The sequence below is a fragment of the Leucoraja erinacea genome, chromosome 2 (genome assembly GCF_028641065.1).
Source record: "Leucoraja erinacea ecotype New England chromosome 2, Leri_hhj_1, whole genome shotgun sequence".
NCBI classification, from domain to species: Eukaryota; Metazoa; Chordata; class Chondrichthyes; order Rajiformes; family Rajidae; genus Leucoraja; species Leucoraja erinaceus.
This window is the reverse complement of record NC_073378.1, coordinates 112,090,733-112,113,067: the sequence shown is the minus strand read 5'-3', so window position 1 is coordinate 112,113,067 and position 22,335 is coordinate 112,090,733. Positions and strand designations below refer to the sequence as shown.

The following is a 22,335-nucleotide window of genomic DNA, read 5'->3' as shown; positions in this document are numbered from 1 at the left end:
ATTCCTACTACCAAAATGCATGACTGAACACTTTGCTACGCTGTATTTCATCTGCCACTTCTCAGCACACTCTCCTAACCTGTCCAAATCCTTCTGCAGAGTCCCTGCTTTCTCTACACTACAAGGCCCTCCACCTATCTTCATATCTTCTGCCATCCAGCCAACCTGCTATCCATACTAGTATCTTCCTTCTGATACTATAGGCTCTAATCTTCATGTGCAGCACCTTATCAAAGGCCTTCTGAAAATCCAGGTAAACCACATTAACTGACTAATTTGTCAATCCTGCTATTTATTTCCTCAAAGAATTCCAACAGGTTCGCCAGGCAAGATCTCCCTTTCACAAAATCATGATGACATCGGACTATTTTATTGTGTGCTTTTAGGTACTCAAAAACCTTGTCTTTTTTAATGGACTCTAAAATCTTACCAACCCAACTGAAGTCAGGCTAACTGGTCTATAGTTTCCACTGTTCTGCCTCACTCCCTTCTTGAACAGCAGAGTAATATTAAAACATTTTCAATCGTCTGGAACCATCCCCGACTCTAGCGATTCTTGAAAGATCACAACAAATGCCTCCATGATCTCTAAAGCCACCTCTTTCAGAACCCTGGGGTGAAGTCCATCCAGTCCCGGTGACTTATCCACCTTCAGTCCTTTCAGCATCCCAAGCACCTTCTTCCTAATAATAGCTGTTTTGTAATTAAATCATTACAAAGTATTAGGTGAACCACAAAGCATTTATTAAAACTTATGCAGAGAAAATTCTACATACTGCTGCACTCGTTGCATCATCTTACAGACTGCCGAGCTAAGAGACAAGCAGGTTGTTATCAGTAATTGCATTCCTCACTCAAATCCCGGACTGGATTACATGGTGAAATGTGTATCTTGCATAATATATGTGGTGAAGGTTATATTGATAGAGATTAATATGGTTGATCTACAATACCCACTCCACTCATTTCCACCTCCTGACTCTCTTGAATTTCTGGCACGTTGCTGGTGTCTTCCGCGGTGAAGACTGATGCAAAAAGCTTCATCTGCCATTTATTTATCCCTCAGTATCACTTCCTCAGCATCATTTTCCAGTGGTCCAAAACTTTTGTTATCCTCTTTTATATTATTGGCTAACTTACTGGCGTATTTCATCTTTTCTCCCCAAATTGCATTTTTAGTTACCTTCTGTTGTTTTTGAAAAACTTCTCAGTCATCTGGCTTCCCATTAATCTTTGCAATGTTATATGCCTTCACTTTTAGTTTTATGCTGTCTTTGACTTTCCTTGTCAGCCACGGTCGCCTCATACTCCCAATAGAATCTTTCTTCCTCTTTGGAATGAAAAGATCCTGCATCTTCCAAATTGTTCACATACATTCCTGCCATTGCTGTTCCACCATCATTCCTGCTAGGGTCCCTTTCCTATCAACTTTAGCCAGCTCCTCCCTCATGCCTCTGTAGTCACTTTGCTCAGCTGAAATACCGACATATCCGATGTCATCTTCTCCCCCTCAAATTGTAGATTGAATTTTATAATATTATGGTCACTACCTCCTGGTGGTTCCTTTACCTCAAGCTCCCTAATCAAATCCGGTCCATTACTCAATACCAAATCTAAAATTGCCTTTTCCCTGGTCGGCTCAACTCCAATGGTGGAGGTCCAGGAAAGAAATGTCAGTGTGGGAATGGAAAAGAGGAGCACTGTTCTATCAGGGAAAGAGGAGGAGTCTGTGGTGCAAACACAGTGTGCAGCAACATCTGCCCTTGTACCAGATGTAATGGCAGAGTAATGCATTGGGGTTAGCCTTGCTATGATTCTGTTGATCATTAAACATAAGAGCAGAACTAGGCCATTCAGCCCATCAAGTCTTCTCCGCTGTTCAATTACAGTTGATCTATTTCCCCCCCTCAACCTCATTCTCCTGCCTTTCCCCCATAACCTTTGATGCCCTTACTAATCAGGAACCTATCAAACTCAGTTTTAAAAATACCCAATGATGGCCTCCACAACCAACAGTGGCAATGAATTCCACAGATTCTCCACCGCCTGGCTCAAGAAATTCCTTCTCATCTCCATTCGAAAAGTACTTCCTTTTATTCGGAGGCTGTGCCCTCTGCTCCTAGACTCTCCCACTATTGGAAATTTCTTTTCCCCTTCCATTCTGTCTAGGCCTTTTCATTTATTCAGTACATTTCAATACGACCCCCCCCCCCCCCCCCCCCACCCACATCATTCTTCTAAACTGCAGCAGGTACAGCGCCCTCAAACGCTCTTCATAGGTTAACCCAATCATCCCCGGGGTCATCCTAATAATCCTTCTCAGGTCCCTGGACATCGCCAGCGCACCTTTCTTCAGAAAGAGGGCCTAAAATACCTCACAATACTCCAAATCTGGCTTCACCAGCACCGCATAAACCCTCAGTTTGGGGAGCGAAAATTGCACAACTGGTGGAATCACATTGTCCAACGATGCATGACCCTGGCCAATATATCTGATTTAGAAGCAGATGCTGTACCTCATAGTCCATCCCAAACCCCTTCACTAGTCTTGCCTACACCCCCTCTGCCCCCATTAGTGCAACACACAGACACACACTATGACAGACATACACACAGACACACAATGGCAGACACACATACTGAATGACACACACACACACAATGACATACATACAGACAGACACACACACAATGACAGACATACACACACAATGACATACACACACACAATGACAGACACACACACACACACACACAATGACAGACACGCACAATGACACATACATACAGACACACACAATGACAGACACACACACACACACACACAATGACACACACACACACACAATGACACACACACACACACAATGACACACACACACACAATGACAGACACACACACACAATGACACACACACAATGACACACACAATGACAGACACACAATGACACACACACACAATGACACACACACAATGACACACACACACACAATGACACACACACACACAATGACACACACACACACAATGACACACACACACAATGACACACACACAATGACACACACACACAATGACAGACACACACACACACAATGACACACACACACACAATGACACACACACACACAATAACACACACACAATGACACACACACACACACAATGACAGACAGACACACACAATGACACACACACACACAATGACACACACACAATGACACACACACACACAATGACACACACACACACACACACACACACAGACACACACACAATGACACACACACAATGACACACACACAATGACACACACACAATGACAGACACACACACACAATGACACACACACACAATGACACACACACAATGACAGACACACACACACACAATGACAGACACACACACACAATGACACACACACACAATGACAGACACACACACACAATGACACACACAATGACACACACATAATGACACACACACAATGACACACACACAATGACACACACACACACACACAATGACAGACACACACACACAATGACACACACACAATGACACACACACACAATGACACACACACACAATGACACACATACAGACAGACATACACACACACAATGACAGACACACACACACAATGACAGACACACACACACATAATGACACACACACAATGACACACACATAATGACACACACACACAATGACACACACATAATGACACACACACACAATGACAGACACACACACACACAATGACAGACACACACACACACACACACACACACACACAATGACAGACACACACACACACAATGACACACACACAATGACACACACACAATGACACACACACACAATGACACACACACAATGACACACACACAGACAGACACACACACACACAATGACACACACACACACACACATACAGACAGACACACAATGACAGACACACACACACACAATGACAGATACAATGACAGATACACACACTACGCCTTCACACAGTGACACACAACCCACACAACACAATCATCTGATTGGTCGATACCAGGTCATCGCCCACCCACCCCACTTCCTTTGTCGTCATCGGAAGTGACGCAGGTCCGACAACATGCAAAATGGCGGCGCATCATCGGCAGAACACGGCGGCGCGAAGGAAAGTGCAGGTAAGGCTGGGCCGCCCCGTCCACTGGGCCGCCGGCCACCGCCTCCTCACCGGCCGCCGCCCGCAGCCCCGCCGGCCACTGGCTACCGGCTACCAGCTGGGGACCCCGGCCAGCCGGCCGGCCAGCGCTGGAGGAGCCTTCACACCCAACACTGGGCTCCGCGGCCGGTCGTGGGGTCTGCGCTCATCCATAAAACAAGGCATCAAAACAGACCGACTCTCCGCACGTTGGCGATTCACTTCAAAGCTTCCCGGATTGTACATTAAGCTGAGCTGCCGTCTAACTGCATGCCTGATTCAAGAATCAAGTGTGTTTAACTGTCATATGTTCCCACACCAGAACAATTACATTCTTACTTGTAGTAGCAAAACATGGGTAATATATAACAAACAGCACAGTAAACGCAATACGCACATAATAAACATTCAATACATTGATAACCCCAGTACTAGTGTAACATCCCCCACCACCCTGACAGTTATTTGTGCATGCAAACAATACACACATAATAAATAACATTTCGATAAACTTATATTCCCAATACTACTGTAAAAAAGCCCAAAGTCCTTCGTGCAGGCAAACAATGCACATAATAAATAGGATTTCAATAAATTAATAGCCAATACGTGCCAAAAAGTTCCAAGTACTTTGTGCAAGCAAACAATACATTTTAAATAATGTAAACAAAAATTCAATAAATTCACTGCCATGCTAGTGCAAAGAAAGGCCGGCCTTTTTTGTTGCAAGCAAACATGATGCACATTTAAAAAAAATGATTAATAACCCCAATATTAGTGCAAAAAGACCCTGAAGTTTTGAGTGCAAGCAGATACACAATATAGTAAACAACAAAATAATAAATGAATAACCCCAATACTGTTCAAAAATAAAACAAAGTACTTGGTGCATACAAAGACTATTATTGCTAATAGTTGAGGTTAACATTGTGCAGTGTTCATGAGCATGATGGTTGTTGGCAAGATCTATTCTTGAACCTGGTGGTTCTGGTTTTCAGGCTCCTGCACCTTCTCAATGGTAGGAGTGAAATGTGAGTGCAGCCAGGGTGGCATGGGTCTTTGCTACTGGCTGCCTTTTTGATCATTAAGCTGATGTGCCATCTACTTGCACGCCTGTTTCTGACTAGTTTGAAATCTGAGATTCACTTGTTTTAATTTGTGTTGTTTTCTAATTTATCTATGTTCCAGCCTTGCAAAATATGATGACTTTAGCTGCATTGATTTTTAGATTAACAAACCATGGCAGTTAAGTTTGCAAACATGCAGGTCCTCAGTAGCAGACTTCTGTCATACTGATGAAGGAATGAAGTCTGGACAAAGTATAAACTAGCATGGGTTAATTGTAATTATGATGGCTCCTGGTTAATCACTTCTGATTATAAAATTGTTCCCTTGTTTTTAAATTCCCCTATTGCAATGAGATGCCACCACCAGTGACACGTTCCCTTACCCGCCTCTTTCCACCTTTGCAGGAATCACTCTCTGTATGACTCTTCAGGGCTCTCACTTAACTTTTTTTCTCTGTTTCCAGCCGGGCAACCTAGGCAGCTTTTTAGGTTGCCAAATGATGGTTTAGGTGGTCATTTAAGACAGCTTGCAAATCTCCTGATCAAATTTGTGATGTATATGACCGACTTTAAAGTAAAACCTGGATTAATCCACCATATAGTTGTGAATGTTGCTTATTAAATAACTACAATACTGATACTCCATATTAAGAGCATTGATTTGCCGTTAAAATGAATTCTGTAATAACGTGTCAACATTAGCAGTGATAATCGAACACTGCGGTTTTAATATTTCACGTGTTCACAATTTAATTAATCCTTCTTTATGGACTAAAACAAATAATAACATTGGGAATTAAAAAACATTTGATTGCATTCCATTATCAAACATAGTCAATGTTTTCTCTGAAGACATTTCCAGCACAACGGGGTCAGGGGGGGGGGGGGTGGGGAATCAGGGGGGGGGGGGGGGGGGGGGGGGGGGGGGGGGGGGGGGGTGGGGGGTACTGGGTGGATAGATGGCGGTGGGGGGGGGGGGGGGAGGGGTTGAGAAGGCAATCGGTGCGGAATGGATGGATTAAGGCAGGTGAATTAGTACGTGTTGGTTGGAATATGTAAAATAGTGAGTGGAGAGCACGGGGGATGTCAGTGGTGTTGAATGGGGAGGATCAGTAGGGGATGAATGGGGGGATCAGTACAGGATGGATGGGGGGAGTCCGTACAGGATGAATGGGGGGGGTTCAGTACAGGATGGATGGGGGTGGATCAGTACAGGATGGATGGGTGGATCAGTACAGGATGGATGGGTGGATCAGTACAGGATGGATGGGTGGATCAGTACAGGATGGATGGGTGGATCAGTACAGGATGAATGGGGGTAGACAAAATCAGTACAGGATGAATAGGGGTAGACGAAAATGCTGGAGAAACTCAGCAGGTGAGGCAGCATCTATGGAGCGGAAATAGGCAACGTTCTGGTCAAGACCTTCTTCAGACTGTTTCCCCCCCCCATTCTTCTTGAATGGGGGGGGGGGGGGGGGATCAGTCAGTACAGGAGGACAGTACAGGATGGGGGGAATGGTCAGTGCAGGATGAATTGGGGGGGGGGGGAATCAGTACAGGATGAATGAGGGGAGGTCAGTACAGTGTGGATTGGAGGGTCTGTGCAGGATGAATGGGGGATCACTACAAGATGAATGGAGGGGATCAGTACATGATGAATGGGAGGTTCAGTAAAAGATGAATGGGGGATCAGTACAAGATGAATGGGAGGTTCAGTACAGGATGAATGAGGGTATCAGTATTAGATGAATGAGGGGATCAGTACAGGATGAATGGGGGATCAGTAAAACATGAATTGGGATCAGTACAGGGTGACTGAAGGGATCAGTATAGGATGAATGAGGGGTTCAGTACAGGATGGATGAGGGGATCAGTACAGGATGAATGGGAGATCAGTGAAAGATGAATGGGTAGATCACTACAGGATGGATGGAGGGATTGGTGCGGGAGGAGGAGGAGATGGAGCCGCTGTTACATTGTTTTGTTTTCTCGTTTATAAAATTGTTCACAGAGTACTATGTTTACATATTCTGTTGTGCTGCTGCAAGTAAGGATTTCATTGTTCTAACTGGGACATGAGAGAATAAAACACTCTTGACTTACGTCGCTAATGTGGGGGATAGAACTAGTTTACGGGTGATCGGTGGTTGGCGTGGACTCGGTGGGCCGAAGGACCTGTTTCCACGCTGTATCTTTAAATTAAACTAAAAACAATAAAACCAGAGGGAGTCTAAAGAAGGGTCTCTACGCGTAACATCACCCAATTTCTTCTATCCAGAGATGCTGGCTGCTCCATGGAGTTCCCCCGCACAATTAAAGTATGGAATAGTCTTCACCCGAACATAATTACCGAACCAGACACAACTAAATTTAAGGTAGCTCTTTTTTCCCCCCAAGAACCCTGTTTTGCTTAAGTCCAAGTCAAGTGTCAAGAGAGTTTTATTGTCATGTGTCCCAGATAGGAGAATGAAATTCTTGCTTGCTGCAGCACAATCAGAATATGTAAACATAATACAGAACAGGAGATAAAAGTTCAGTGTGTCTATATACCATAGACCATATATATACACAATAAATAAACAGATAAAGTGCAATAGGCTGTTATTGTTCAGTGTTTGATGGTGGACCCTCCACCACTTCCAGTTTAAATTCCATTTGGAATATTTTTGGAGGAACAGGAAACCAAGAAGCAAGAGTTACTCCAAGGAGTTACCGCAGCTCCAGGGAGTGATTCTGCATTGGTTTTCAGCGGTCTTGGCGAGTCGGCGACCGGACAGCAATGGCGGCCAGATCTCCCACAATGCAAAGGGAGTGAGAAAGTGCCCAGCGCCGACCAGTTGCCGTGGCAGTGCACATGTGCAGGATGGCTGATGATGTGCTGGCCGTGGTTGTGCGCATGTGCAGGGGGAGGACGTGTAGGCCGTTGCAGTGCGCATGTGCAAGGCGGCCGGCCGTGCCGGCGGATGAGGAGCGGCTGTAGAGCGGAGGCCTGGACACGGATGGCGGGCGGAGACGGAGAGTGACAGAGAGAGAGAGAGAGATAGAGAAGGAGTCCCGCTCAGAGTTGAACGGCAGGTAACCCGGGTGCTTGCCAAGCCGGACAAAATGACACGGCTTTTAGGTTGCCCGGTGGGACTTTAGGTGGCCATTAGTACCGGGGCAACCGTTAATTTTGAGCCCTACTCTTTGGCATGCTCATCTCTCCCCATCTCCTCGTACTTTCCCCTGCAAGGCATGACATCACATCTCTCTTGTCGGCATCCAGGGACCAAAACATCCCATGGTGAAACAAATCCACGTGCATCTCCCCCAATCTTGTCTACCATATTTTCTTGCTTCCAATGTGGCCTCCTCTACATCAGCGAGACCAAGTGCAGATGATGCGACCGATTTGCAGACGTTTCTGTCTGCAGTTATCTAAGCTCCCAAAAGTGTGCCATTTCCATAACTCTTCCCATTCCCCACACCGACCTGTCCATCCTCGGCCTACTCCACTGCCAGAGTAAGACCCAAGACAAACTAGAGGAATAACACCTCGTATTCTGCATGTGGTGCAAGTATTATATTTTCCAATTTTAAGTAAACCCTCCCCGCCAGTCTGTTTTCTAGCCGCCTGCCCGATATTCCCATTTTCACCCAGAGAGTTGTGAATCTGTGAAATTCTCTGCCTCAGAAGGCAGTGGAGGCCAATTTTCTGGATGCTTTCAAGAGAGAGTTAAAGCTCTTAAAGATAGTGGAGTCAGGGGATATGGTGAGAAGGCAGGAACGGTGTACTGATTGTGGATGATCATATTGAATGGCGGTGCTGGCTCAAAAGGCCGAATGGCCTACTCCTGCACCAATTGTCTATTGTTTTGGTTCATCTACCACATTGGTGGTTTCTGGAGCCTTAAACTTAAAATTACTGCTTTTCTGCTTTACACCATCAAGATCTCTTTTTTAAATCTGTTTGACAAATCTTTACCCTATACCTGTGCAAGCATTGCCTTATCTGCTTCAGCGTTGGTTTATTTTTGGATTTGGCAGTGCCATCTGTGTGTTTTCAGCTAAATGATCTCATTATGATAGTTGCATTGGCTAAACATTCTGTTTCTCTCTCATCCCAATAGTAACCAATTGTGTGTTTTTTTAAAAAATTCCATTAGATCCAACTGAATGTCTTACAAAATGGCAAAATAATATAAATAAACTAGTAGCTATTGTGTTGTCATAAGTGTCTCTTGTTCACCTCTTGTGCAGCTTTCTTTTAGAGGTGTATAAATCATGAGTGGGATAGATAAAGTCAATGCATATAGTTTTTACCCAGATTTGGAGAATCAATAACCAGAAGGCATAGGTTTAAGTTGAGAGACAAAAGATTTAATTGGAATCTGAAGGGCAACTTTACCACACAGATAGATAGATGGTGGTGGATACATAGAATTAGCTGCCATAGGAAGTGGTTGAGGCAGGTACCATAACTACATTTAAAACACATCTGGACAGCGGCATGGATAGGAAGGGTTTAGAGGCATATGTGTCTAATGGGATTACCGTAGATGGACACAAAATACTGTAGTAACTCAGCGGGACAGGCAGCATCTCTGGAGAGAAGGAATTGGTGATGTTTCGGGTCGAGACCCTTCTTCAGACCGTAGATGGACATCTTGATTGACATGGACGAGTACAGTGATATATGATTCTATGGCTCTGTATCTGGTCTTCCGAGGATGAACCTGTCAAATTAATAGTTGGGATTAATATCGATGTTGGATTTGGCACCTGTTGTGCGGCTGCGGGCACCTGCCACCGTGTGGGAACTCGGTTTCCGGCAATAACTGAATGATTGAGTTAAGCGTGTTAACCTTGGTTGGCATGTTTTTATTTATATACTAGACTAAGTGGGACCTGTTGGGTCCCAGCATCACACAGGAGGGCTGGTCATCCAACGCAATATTCCACCTCTCCACCAATTCTAATATTGGTGCCAGTTGGAGGGGGGGGGGGGGGCTTTCTGGAGTGCTAGTATGGGTGTTGTGGGCTGAAGGGACTGGTTTCCAGAGGGCTAGTATGCAAATTGTGCGCCAAATGGATTCTTGGGCTGGCGTCTCAGTCAATCAAGCCTGATGTGCTGGCAACTCACTCACTCACGGCTGGTGGACTGGTAGTTGACTCACGGTGGGCTGGTAGTTGACAATTCTATTTCAAGCAGGGTATAAGGCCACCAAATTCAAGTGCAGTTTCTTACCACTTCTATCAGGGTGCAAGGCCACCAATTTCAAGTGCAGTTTCATACCATTTGAAGTAGGGTGCAAAGCCACTAAAGACAGCGAGTCGTGACCTCTCCCTCCTCCATCTTGCAGAAACTGAGCCACACCCACATTTCCGGGTTTTATAACCCCTCCCCCCCTTCCCCCCCACCCCACCGGAAAAGGTGTGGCTTCCATGGAGTGATTGACAGGAGAGAGATTCTCAACATTTAAAAAAAAACTAATAACACTTTTATTTTTCATTGATGGGAAGAATTCTCTGCATCTGCTCAGCAGAGGGGGACTGAGTAAGATGGCCAAAAATCACAGCCGTAAGTGGTAGCGTTTTATTTAAAATCAATATACAGTGCAAACAGGAAGTGCATTTACAGTAGTACCTTTTAACTTCAAGCCAAAGCACCCAAGCCACCATTTGCAGTTAGTGCCTTTCAACTTCAAAGCTCCCAAGCCACCATCTGCAGTAAAAAGTGCCTTCCAACTTCAAGCCACACCCAAGCCATCATTTGCATTAAGTAGTGCCTTTCAACTTCAAGCCACACCCAAGCCATCATTTGCAGTAAGTAGTGCCTTTCAACTTCAAAGCTCCCAAGCCACCATTTGCAGTAAGTGGTGTCTTTCAACTTCAAGCCACACCCAAGCCACCATTTGCAGTTAGTGCCTTTCAACTTCAAAGCTCCCAAGCCACCATCTGCAGTAAAAAGTGCCTTCCAACTTCAAGCCACACCCAAGCCATCATTTGCATTAAGTAGTGCCTTTCAACTTCAAGCCACACCCAAGCCATCATTTGCAGTAAGTAGTGCCTTTCAACTTCAAAGCTCCCAAACCACCATTTGTAGTAAGTGGTGTCTTTCAACTTCAAGCCACACCCAAGCTACCATTTGCAGTAAGTAGTGCCTTTCAACTTCAAGCCAAAGCAACCAAGCCACCATTTGCAGTAAGTAGTGCTCTCCCTTCATGCCACCATTTGCAGTAAGTAATGCCTTTTAACTTCAAGCCAATGCACCCATGCCCCCCATTTACAGTAAGTAGTGCCTTTCAACTTCAAGCCACACCCAAGCCACCATTTGCAGTAAGTAGTGCCTTTCAACTTCATGCCACCATTTGCAGTAAGTGGTGTCTTTCAACTTCAAGCCACACCCAAGCCACCATTTGCAGTAAGTAGTGCCTTTCAACTTCATGCCACCATTTGCAGTAAGTAATGCCTTTCAACTTCAAGCCATTGCATCCAAGCCACCATTTGCAGTAAGTACTGTCTTTCAACTGGAAGCCAAAGCTCCCAAGCCACCATTTGCAGGAAGTGGTGCCTTTCAACTTCAAGCCAAAGCAACCAAGCTACCATTTGCAGTAATAGTGCCTTTCAACTTCAAGCCAAAGCTCCCAAGCCACCATTTGCAGTAAGTAGTGCTCTCAACTTCATGCCACCATTTGCAGTAAGTGGTATCTTTCACCTTCAAGCCACACCCAAGCCATCATTTGTAGTAAGTGGTGTCTTTCAACTTCAAGCCACACCCAAGCCACCATTTGCAGTAAGTAGTGCCTTTCAACTTCAAGCCAAAGCAACCAAGCCACAATTTGCAGTAATAGTGCCTTTCAACTTCATGCCACTATTTGCAATAAGTAATGCCTTTCAACTTCAAGCCACACCCACGCCCCCCATTTGCAGGAAGTAGTGCCTTTCAACTTCAAGCCAAAGCAACCAAGCCACAATTTGCAGTAATAGTGCCTTTCAACTTCATGCCACTATTTGCAGTAAGTAATGCTTTTCAACTTCAAGCCACACCCAAATGGAGGGGGACTTTCTGGAGAGCTAGTATGAACCATTTTAGAACAAATAGACTTTTTTTGCAAGCTTTGGAACCACATAGCTTTCAATAGACATTTTTTGCAAGCTTTAGAACCAATAGACAATTTTTTGCAAGCTTTAGAACCAATAGACACATACTGCAAGCATTTTAGAACCACTAAGGGCACTTACATTTGAGTAGACATGTGTTCAGTGTTATTCACAGCTCAGAGAAACGTGACCCTCTGCCTTCCTCCAGCTTGCAGACACTGATTGAGGCACACCACTTCCTGGTTTTATAGTCCCTCTCCCTGCCGCCAGCGGGGGCAGCAGAGAGAATGGGGAATTTTGTAAAAACATTAATATCTCTGTCATTTTTAATCGATGGGAAAAATCCTCGGCACACATGCGGCGGAGGGGGCTCGGAGCAAGGTGGCCAAAAATGACGGCCGTAGGTGGCGGCGTTCTCTCGGAAATCGCAGCACAGATCGCCAAAACCGGTCAAGAACAGAGTTTTAGTAATATAGATAGATATTGCCACTTGGCCACATTTCCAACTTATGAAACAAAAAAGTAGGTTGCATTGTAGTGAGTTGTCAGCAGCATCACGTCTGGCGATTTGACAAATATTTGAGATTTTTTATGAGTAATTTGGCATTATCTGACCTAATTCGACCTACTGCCTTTTGATGCAACATCTTATATGTGGTGAAGAAACAAAGTTAATATTTCAAATCAATTACCTTTTGTCAGCATTTTTCTGACAAAGGGTTTTTCACCTGAAACGTTAACTCTATTTTTCTTTCCAATGAGCCACTTAGTGTTTCCATCTTTTCTGGTTTATTCCAGATGTCTGCTTGGAAATGATCTCCCAGCACACGCCCAATATCTTGTAGGTGGGATACAGCAACTTTACAATAACATTTCCCACTTCAACCTATCACTTTTCGTTTGTTAATTTTATTTTGTTTAATTTACCGTTTGGTACTGTGATAAAAAATTCCTTTAAATTTCACAATTTTACTATTTTAGCATGTTAATTTGAGAGAACAAATTGTTAAAGATCTTTGTAAAATCTGCGCTGAACTGAGTATTGCACTATCTTACTGTATGTACACCGTTTACTCTGAGCTTTATGTGAACAAGAATTTCAGTTCACCCTTGTGTATATAACAATAAATAAATAAAATCTAATCTATTAGAGGCATTATCTATTGCATAAGATGACGAAGAAATGACGAAGAAATAGACACAAAATGCTGGAATAACTCAGCCAGACAGGCAACATTTCTGGAGCGAAGGAATGAGTGACGTTGCCCATTCCTTCCCTCCAGAGATGCTGCCTGTCCCGTTGAATTACTCCAGCAAATTTGTGTCTATCTAATGTAATCCAGCATCTGCAGTTCCTTCCTACACAAGAACTAATGGGATCCTGTTTTAGATATTTATGAAATATCCCAGGACTCTGAATTGAAGAACTGTAGGGGAGTTATCCCCAGTGACTAGGCCAATATTTATTCCTAACTTTTATAATTGGTCAAATATAAGGAGTTACGGGCAGTACCCTAAACACCATTGATGTAGGGAAGGATCTTGGGCTTTCTGAAAGTAGAAACACAAATAGATAGAATGTTAAAGAAGGCATATGCTGTGCCTGCCTTCATTGGTCATAGCATTGAGGTTTCATTTTGGAGTCTTGTGGGCAGTTCTGGTTGCCTCATTACAGGCAGGATGCAAGGGCTTTGGAGAGGGTGAAGAAGAGATTTACCTTGGATTGGAGGAACAGCACCTCGCATACGATTTGGGTAACTACAACTCTCCATTGAATTCTCAAATTTCTAGTTATGCCCCTACCCTTTCTCTTCCTTATTTCTGCAGTATTTTTCCTCATCATGACCCATTCTACAGAGGTACGCCAGTCATGGGTCTAAACAAGGAACTGCAGTTGATGGTTTACAAAAAAAGAACACCAAAGTACTTTAGTAACGCAGCGGGCCGGGCAGCATCTCTGGAGAACATGGTCTGAAGAAGGGTCCCGACCCGAAACGTCACCTATCCATCATGTCTGACCCGCTGTGTTATTCCAGCACTTCAGATCTGCAAACAATCTGGCATTTGATTGCTAACTTCATTTACATATGACTCCTAAAAAGACACAAAGTGCTGGAGTAACTCAGCGGATCAGGCAGCATCAGGAATTTATGTTGAATATTAGATTCAACTAGAGCCTTCATGACAAATTTTCATATTCTGTTTCAGCTGATTCAAATACAAATCCCCAGGAGATGAAAGAACTTAATCCCAAATCTTTGCTTCATCACAGCCCATATCTCCTAAACAGGTTGGCATAGTTCCTGAGGACAGATACATAATCTTTTCATCAATTGGCACCATACTCTGATCTTAAAGTTTTTCCAGGTTACAATGGCACCTGGGGCTCAGCTGCTGTAACAACTGCTTCCACGTTAGGAATAAGCCCAACTCCATTAAATATATGAAATCAGGCTATTGTTTCCGTGCAGGAATATCCCAGAGTTGCTGCCTTTCAGCTGCAACATTAAGCAATGTCCCATCCTATGTTTTGGGAGAATGCAACAGCTCACTAACAGATTATCTGGCATTGAGTATAGATTATGTAGCAGATTGGATTGTACAAATTGGCTACTGTGGACCTTGCATTAATAATAATAAAGCACTCCATTGAATGTGAAGCACAGTTGAATGTCCTGTCATGGTGAATGACAATACTAGCCTGTCTTACGCTTCCCACATTACATGCACATGATATTTCAATGTTCAGTTTTTGCCGTGAATTTATGAGGAAGCAACATTTTTTGAAATTGTGTTAATGAGCTGGACATTAAGTAGAGAAAGATATTCTTATTTCCAGCTTGGATTATGATTCATTGATTTTAACCTGCAATTCTTTTACACACGAGCCTGTGTGGCCTGTTTCAGCTCTTATCCCCATTTCACTGACAAAACTTGAATGAATCTGCACCAGAAATCACTTTTGTAGATTATCTTTTCTGTGATTTGAAGTTCCTGACCTATTCAATATTTGTTAACCTTTATTATTGATAATGTTTAGGGAATGGCAAAAATTGGTGCAGTTCAGAACATACCAAGAATTCAACAGATTTTGGGGTGGGCAAAAACTGAAACCAATTGTTCTGTGCCTGACAGGAAAGAAGATAGTAAATACAAGTGCTTAACAAATCCTCTACAAATTAAAACAGTTCCTCTCACTTTTAGATTTTTAATTTAATATAAACCGATCTGTGAATGTAAGTTATCTCTCTCTGAAAAGAGATTGCTGTATACTCATTATGCCCACTTGATGCTATTAACAAAAACGTACCTTTCATTTTCCATTGTGAGATGCGTTAGCAAGTGCAGTTCTTTGGAAATGTCGCCAATCCCACTGTTCAGCCTTGGAGTGTTGTTGTGGAGGGGAGAAAACTGATTCCCGTCTCTGTTTAGTATTAGCTTGGTTGTACCTTTTTCTACTCATTGCTATCTGTTCATTGTCAGATACTAGATTGGCGTTGGCATGCTGCTTCTGTGTCTGTGCAGCATGAAGTTGGCAGCATTGTGTTGACATTTCCCTGTAACAATTTCACCATGATTTTTGTTTAAGTATGATCCTTTCCTTTCTGTAAGATCTGCAGTGCTTCTGGCCAGGTTTGTTTTACTGTTGCCTATGTAGAATTTCAAAAAGAATGCCTTTTTTTGTGTTGCTCTTTCTCCTTTAGACTTTGGAAACACTTAGTGCCATTGCAGATGTTGCCCTTTATAACTCGAATTGTATCTGAAGTGAGTATTTTGATGTGTATAAGTACTGAAAGTTTTAGGGATCAATTTAGGTAGTGAATCAATGCACATAAAGTAGGTTTAACAAATGTTGCTTCAAGTGCAATTTTAAAAAAATAGTTACACTTCTGTACTTGCTTGGCACTATCATGGATCTTTAGTTTAGTTTAGATTAGAGATACAGCGCGGAATCAGTCCCTTCGACCCACCGAATCCGCACCGACCAACTATCATGCCGTACAGTAGCACTATCCTGCACACACTAGGGACAATTTACAATTTTACCAAGCCAGTTACCCTGCCAACTTGCACTTCTTTGGAGTGTGGGAGGAAAGCGGAACACCCGGGAAAAAACCACGTGGTCAAAGGGAGAATGCTCAAACTCCGTACAGACAGCAGCCGTAGTCACGATCGAACCCGGGTCTCTGGTGCAGCGAGGCAGCAACTCTACCGCTGTGCCATTGTGCTGCACCGGCAAACTCACACCTTGGTCATTCTCTCTTCTCCCCTCTCCCTTTAGGTTGAAGATACAAAAGCTTGAAAGCATATATCACCAGATTGAAACGTAACTTCCTTGTGTTATCAATCTCTTGTATACTAAGGGAGTACTCTTGATCTTTCCATCTATCTCGTTGCAGCCTTTGCAGTATTTTTAAAATCTGCACTTTAGCTGTAGCTGTCACGTTATATTTTACACTATATTTTCTCTTTGGTACCATGTGTTGTACTATAATTGAATCATGTCTTGTATGATCTGCCTGAATAGCATGCAAAATAACGTTTTTCACTATCTCAGTACACATGCGAATAATCAACCAATATCAATCCTAATGCCAATTAGATACACAATTGGCTCAGTGGAAGAACTCGGTGAAAGATTGTTCAGACTAGAGGCATGTGTCAAGAGTCAAGTCAAGAGTGCTTTATCGGCATATATTCCAAAACAACCATTAAATTCTTATATGTAGGAAGGATCTGCAGATCCTGGTTTAAACCGATGATAGCCATAAAAAGCTGGAGTAACTTAGTGGGTCAGGCATCATATCTGGAGAAAAGGAAGAGGTAACCTTTCGGGTCAAGACCCTTCTAAAGACTCAAGTCTGAAAAAGGGTCTCGACCCAAAACATCACATATTCCTTTTCTCCAGAGATGCTGCCTGACCCGCTGAGTAACTACAGCTTTTTGTGTCCATCTACAATTAAATTCTTACTTGTAGCAGCACAACAGATCTGTTGCCAGACTGGGGCAGCGTCCCAGTTTGTTATCTATATCAATGATTGGTTGACAAAATTATTAAAGTGGTCAGAAAGTATACAGATGACACCAAAATCGGAGGGTAGGAGTTTGAAGGATAACATTGTAGAGAACTATGAAATCATGAGGGGGTGTAGATAAGATGGATGGTCTCAATCCTTTTCCCAGGTTAGGAGAGCCTAAAACATGAGGCAGATATTTAAGGTAAGAGATTCTAAAGTGATGTGAAAGGCAACATTTTCACAGAGGGTGGTAGGTATATGGAATAAGCTACCAGAGTTGTAGAGGGGGGGGGCACAATTACAAAATTTAAAATACATTTAGACAGGTCAAGATATGTCCCAAAAGAGAAGAATGAAATACTTACTAGCAGCAGCACAACTGATGGTAAAGATAGTATTCTGTAAACCCCATTATAAAGAATTTAAAAAGTTCAGTTTATTAAACAAAAAACAATAATAGTGCAAAGACGAAACCAGTGCCTCCAAGTCTATGTAGTTCAGAGCAATATCGATGTATCCAGATACATGGATAGAAAAGGGTTTGAAGGGATATGGGCCAAACCCAAGCAAATAGGACAGGTCAGATTGAGATTGCAGTCGATATGGACGAGTTGGGCCGTAGAGCCTGTTTCTATGCTGTATTACTCTGACTGCATTTAAAATGCATGGCTAAGGAACATTAGTATGCTTTACAAATAGTCTTTTGGCCTTCATAAGAAATTGAAAAAGAAAGGTTGGTGTAGTTTTAATTGCTTTCAAAAATGTGTTCCAATCTATGATTGTCTACATAATTCATCCTGTAGGAAAGGTTCCTCTTTTAGTGTTGTGACAAAACTGTCTGGTACTTTTATTGAACCCTGTCTCTTTTTTAACTTCAGGTATCGTATGTCATTCGGGATGAAGTAGAGAAGTATAATCGTAATGGAGTTAATGCGCTTCAGCTAGATCCCACGCTAAATCGACTATTTACAGCCGGCCGGGATTCAATAATCAGGATATGGAGTGTCAACCAGCACAAGGTGAGAGGCTTGGTCCCACATCACTTTTGTCTGCCCACACATTAGGTCTGTTACAATCTGCATCCATGATTCAGAATCTGCACTGGGACGATATTGGAAGTCATTCCAGCGCGTTATGCAAAATGTTTACCAAAATTTTCTACAGTAAAATGTAAATCCCTTAATGATTTTTCCATGAATCAATTTGAAATGGTAAGATCTCAATCTTTTGTAACCTGCATTAATTTGACCCATGTCCTCAGATCTTTGGGTTCAACAACTATCTGGAAAGTTTTGTCTGCAGCGTTGAAGGTTGAGAGGACACTTGATAGAAGTCCCTGCTGATTTCTTCCAGGGTAAGGGGGGAGAATGAGGGCGAGGGCAGTTTATTGTTCTGGATGTCAGAAGTGGGAGGTCAGGGAGTCTGATAGCCTTCCAGACGTCCACATCTGCGACAGGTGCTGAGATGGGGCTCCTAAGGGACCGTATTAGGATCCTGGAGCAGCAGCTCGATGACCTCTCTCTGGTCAGGGAGAATGAGGAGGTCATAGAGAGGAGTTATTGAGAGGTGGTCACTCCAAGACCATGGGAGGCAGACCAGTGGGTTACTGTTAGGAAGGGCAAGGGGCAGAGGCAGGGACTAGAGAGTACTCCGGTGGCTGTACCAAATAAGTACTCATGTTTGAGTACGGTAAATAAGTACTCATGTTTGAGTACGGTTGGGGGGGACAGCCTACCTGGGGGTAGTGACAGCGGCCGGGCCTCCGGCACAGAGACCGACCCTGTTGCTCAGAAGGGTAGGGAAAAGAAGAGGAGGGCAATAGTAATAGGGGACTCTATAGTTAGGGGGTCAGACAGGCGATTCTGTGGACGCAGTCAGGAGACCCGGATGGTAGTTTACCTCCCTGGTGCCAGGGTCGGATGTGTCTGAACGCATCCAAGATATCCTGATATCGGAGGGAGAGGAGCTTGAGGTCGTGGTGCATATAGGTACCAATGACATAGGTAGAAAAAGAGAAGAAGTTCTGAAAGGAGAATTTAGGGAGTTGGGAGGAGAGTTAATGAGAAGGACCAAAAAAGTAACAATCTCAGAATTACTGCCTGTTCCATGCGACAGTGAGAGTAGGAATGGAGCGAGGTGGAGGATAAATGCGTGGCTGAAAGACTGGTGCAGTGGGCAGGGATTCAAATTTTTGGATCATTGGGACTTCTTTTGGGGAAGGCGTGACCTGTACAGAAAGGACGGGTTGCACTTGAACCCGAGGGGGACCAATATCCTGGCGGGGAGATTTGCAAAGGCTACTGGGGAGACTTTAAACTAGAACGGTTGGGGGGAGGGACTCAAATAGAGAAAGCTAGTAGACAGTGTGTGAGGCAGGAGGCAGAGAAGGGAAGCACTCCGACCCAAAATGTAGGGAAGAAAGAAGAAAAAGATAATAAACAGAGAATAAGAGGTGGTGGGTTTCTTAAATGTGTATATTTTAATGCTAGGAGCATTGTAAGAAAGGTGGATGAGCTTAGAGTCTGGATTGCCACCTGGAAGTATGATGTTGTGGCGATCAGTGAAACATGGTTGCAGGAGGGCTGTGATTGGAAACTAAATATTCCAGGATTTCGATGCTTCAGGTGTGATAGAATTGGAGGGGCAAGAAATGGAGGTTTTGCATTGCTTGCCAGAGAAGATATTACAGCAGTGCTTTGGCAGGATAGATTAGAGGGCTCGTCTAGGGAGGCTATTTGGGTGGAACTGAGAAATGGAAAGATGTAGCAACACTTATAGGGGTGTATTATAGACCGCCTAATGGGGAGCGAGAATTGGAAGAGCAAATATGTAAGGCGATAGCAGATATTAGTAGTAAGCACAAGGTAGCGATTGTGGGAGATTTCAATTTTCCACACATAGACTGGGAAACACATTCTGTAAATGGGCTGGATGGTTTGGAGTTTGTAAAATGTGTGCAGAATAGTTTTTTGCAGCAATACATAGAGGTACCTACTAGAGAAGGGGCAGTGCTGGACCTCCTGTTAGGAAATGAGACAGGTCGGGTGGCGGAGGTATGCGTTGGGGAGCACTTCGGGTCCAGTGATCACAATACCATTAGTTTCAATATAATTATGGAGAGGGTCAGAACTGGACCTAGGGTTGAGATTTTTAATTGGAGAAAGGCTAACTTTGAGGTGCGAAAGGATTTAAAAGGAGTGAATTGGGACACTTTGTTTTATGGGAAGGATGTAGAAGAGAAATGGAGGACATTTAGAGAACTTTTAAGAGTACAGAATCTTTATGTCCCTGTTCGGTTGATGTGAGGTTATCCACTTTGGTGGCAAGAACAGGAAGGCAGATTATTATCTGAATGGTGTCATATTAGGAGAAGGGAAGGTGCAATGAGACCTGTGCTTGTACATCAGTTTCTGGAAGTAAGCATGCAGGTACAGCAGGCAGTGAAGTAAGCTAATGGCATGTTGGCTTTCAGTGTGAGAGGATTTGAGTTTAGGAGCAAGGAGGTCCTACTGCAGTTTTATTGTGTGCAATTTTGGTCTCCTAAAAAGAGAGAGATCTACAATAATTATAGGCAGCATGGAGTAAATGAAGTGCTTGAGAAGTATAAAGAATGTAAAAAGAATCATAAGAAAGAAATTAGAAAACTAAAAGAAGATATGAGGTTGCTTTGGCAAGTAAGGTGAAAGTAAATCCAAAGGGTTTCTACAGCTATATTAATAGCAAAAGGATAACGAGGGATAAAATTGGTCCATTAGAGAGTCAGAGTGGACAGCTATCTGCAGAGCCAAAAGAGATGGAGGAGATATTGAACAATTTCCTTTCTTCGGTATTCACCAAGGAGAAGGATATTGAATTATGTAAGGTAAGGGAAACAAGTAGAGTAGCTATGGAAACTATGAGGATCAAAGAAGAGGAAGTACTGACACTTTTGAAAAATATAAAAGCGGATAAGTCTCCAGGTCCTGACAGGATATTCCCTAAGACATTGAGGGAAGTTAGTGTAGAAATAGCAGGGGCTATGACAGAAATATTTCAAATGTCATTAGAAACGGGAATGGTGCTGGAGGATTAGTGTACTGCGCATGTTGTTCCATTGTTTAAAAAGGGTAAGAGTAAACCTAGCAACTATAGACCTGTTAGTTTGACGTCAGTGGTGGGCAAATTAATGGAAAGGATACTTAGAGATAATATATATAAGCATCTGGATAAACAGGGTCTGATTAGGAACAGTCAACATGGATTTGTGCCTGGTAGGTCTTGTTTGACTAATCTTCTAGAAGTTTTTGAAGAGGTTACTAGGGAAATTGATGAGGGTAAAGTGGTGGATGTTGTCTATATGGACCAGTAAGGCCTTTGACAAGGTTCCACATGGACGGTTGGTTAAGAAGGTTCAATTGTTGGGTATTAATAGTGGAGTAACAAGATGGATTCAACAGTGGCTGAATGGGAGATACCAGAGAATAATGGTGGATAACTGTTTGTCAAGTTGGAGGCCGGTGACTAGTGGGGTGCCTTGGGGATCTGTGTTGGGTCCACTGTTGTTTGTCATATACATCAATGATCTGGATGAAGGTGTGATAAATTAGATTATGAAGTATGCAGATAATAGTAAGATAGGTGGTGTTGTGGATAATGAAGTAGATTTTCAAAGTCTACAGAGAGATTTAGGCATTTTGGAAGAGTGGGCTGAAAGATGGCAGATGGAGTTTAATGCTGATAAGTGTGAGGTGCTACATCTTGGCAGGACAAATCATGGTAAATGGTAGTGAATTGAGGAATGCAGTTGAACAGAAGGATCTATAAATAACTGTGCATAGTTCCCTGAAGGTGGAATCTCATATAGATAGGGTGGGAAAGAAAGCTTTTGGTGTGCTGGCCTTTATAAATCAGAGCATTGAGTATAGAAGTTGGGATGTAATGTTAAAATTGTACATGGCATTGGTGAGGCCAATTCTGGAGTATGGTGT

General features: G+C 43.2%; 1 protein-coding gene across 1 annotated transcript in view; it reads left to right on the top strand.

Annotated features, from left to right (window-relative positions):
• The first annotated feature begins 4,067 nt into the window (after window positions 1–4,067).
• LOC129714246 (WD repeat-containing protein 48) overlaps window positions 4,068–22,335 on the top strand; it is a 90,528-nt gene continuing 72,260 nt past the window's right edge. The window contains exons 1-2 of the mRNA XM_055663794.1: window positions 4,068–4,180; window positions 18,247–18,387. Of these exons, the coding sequence (XP_055519769.1) occupies window positions 4,133–4,180; window positions 18,247–18,387 (189 nt within the window). The 5' untranslated portion in view covers window positions 4,068–4,132. The remainder of the gene's footprint in view (window positions 4,181–18,246; window positions 18,388–22,335) is intronic.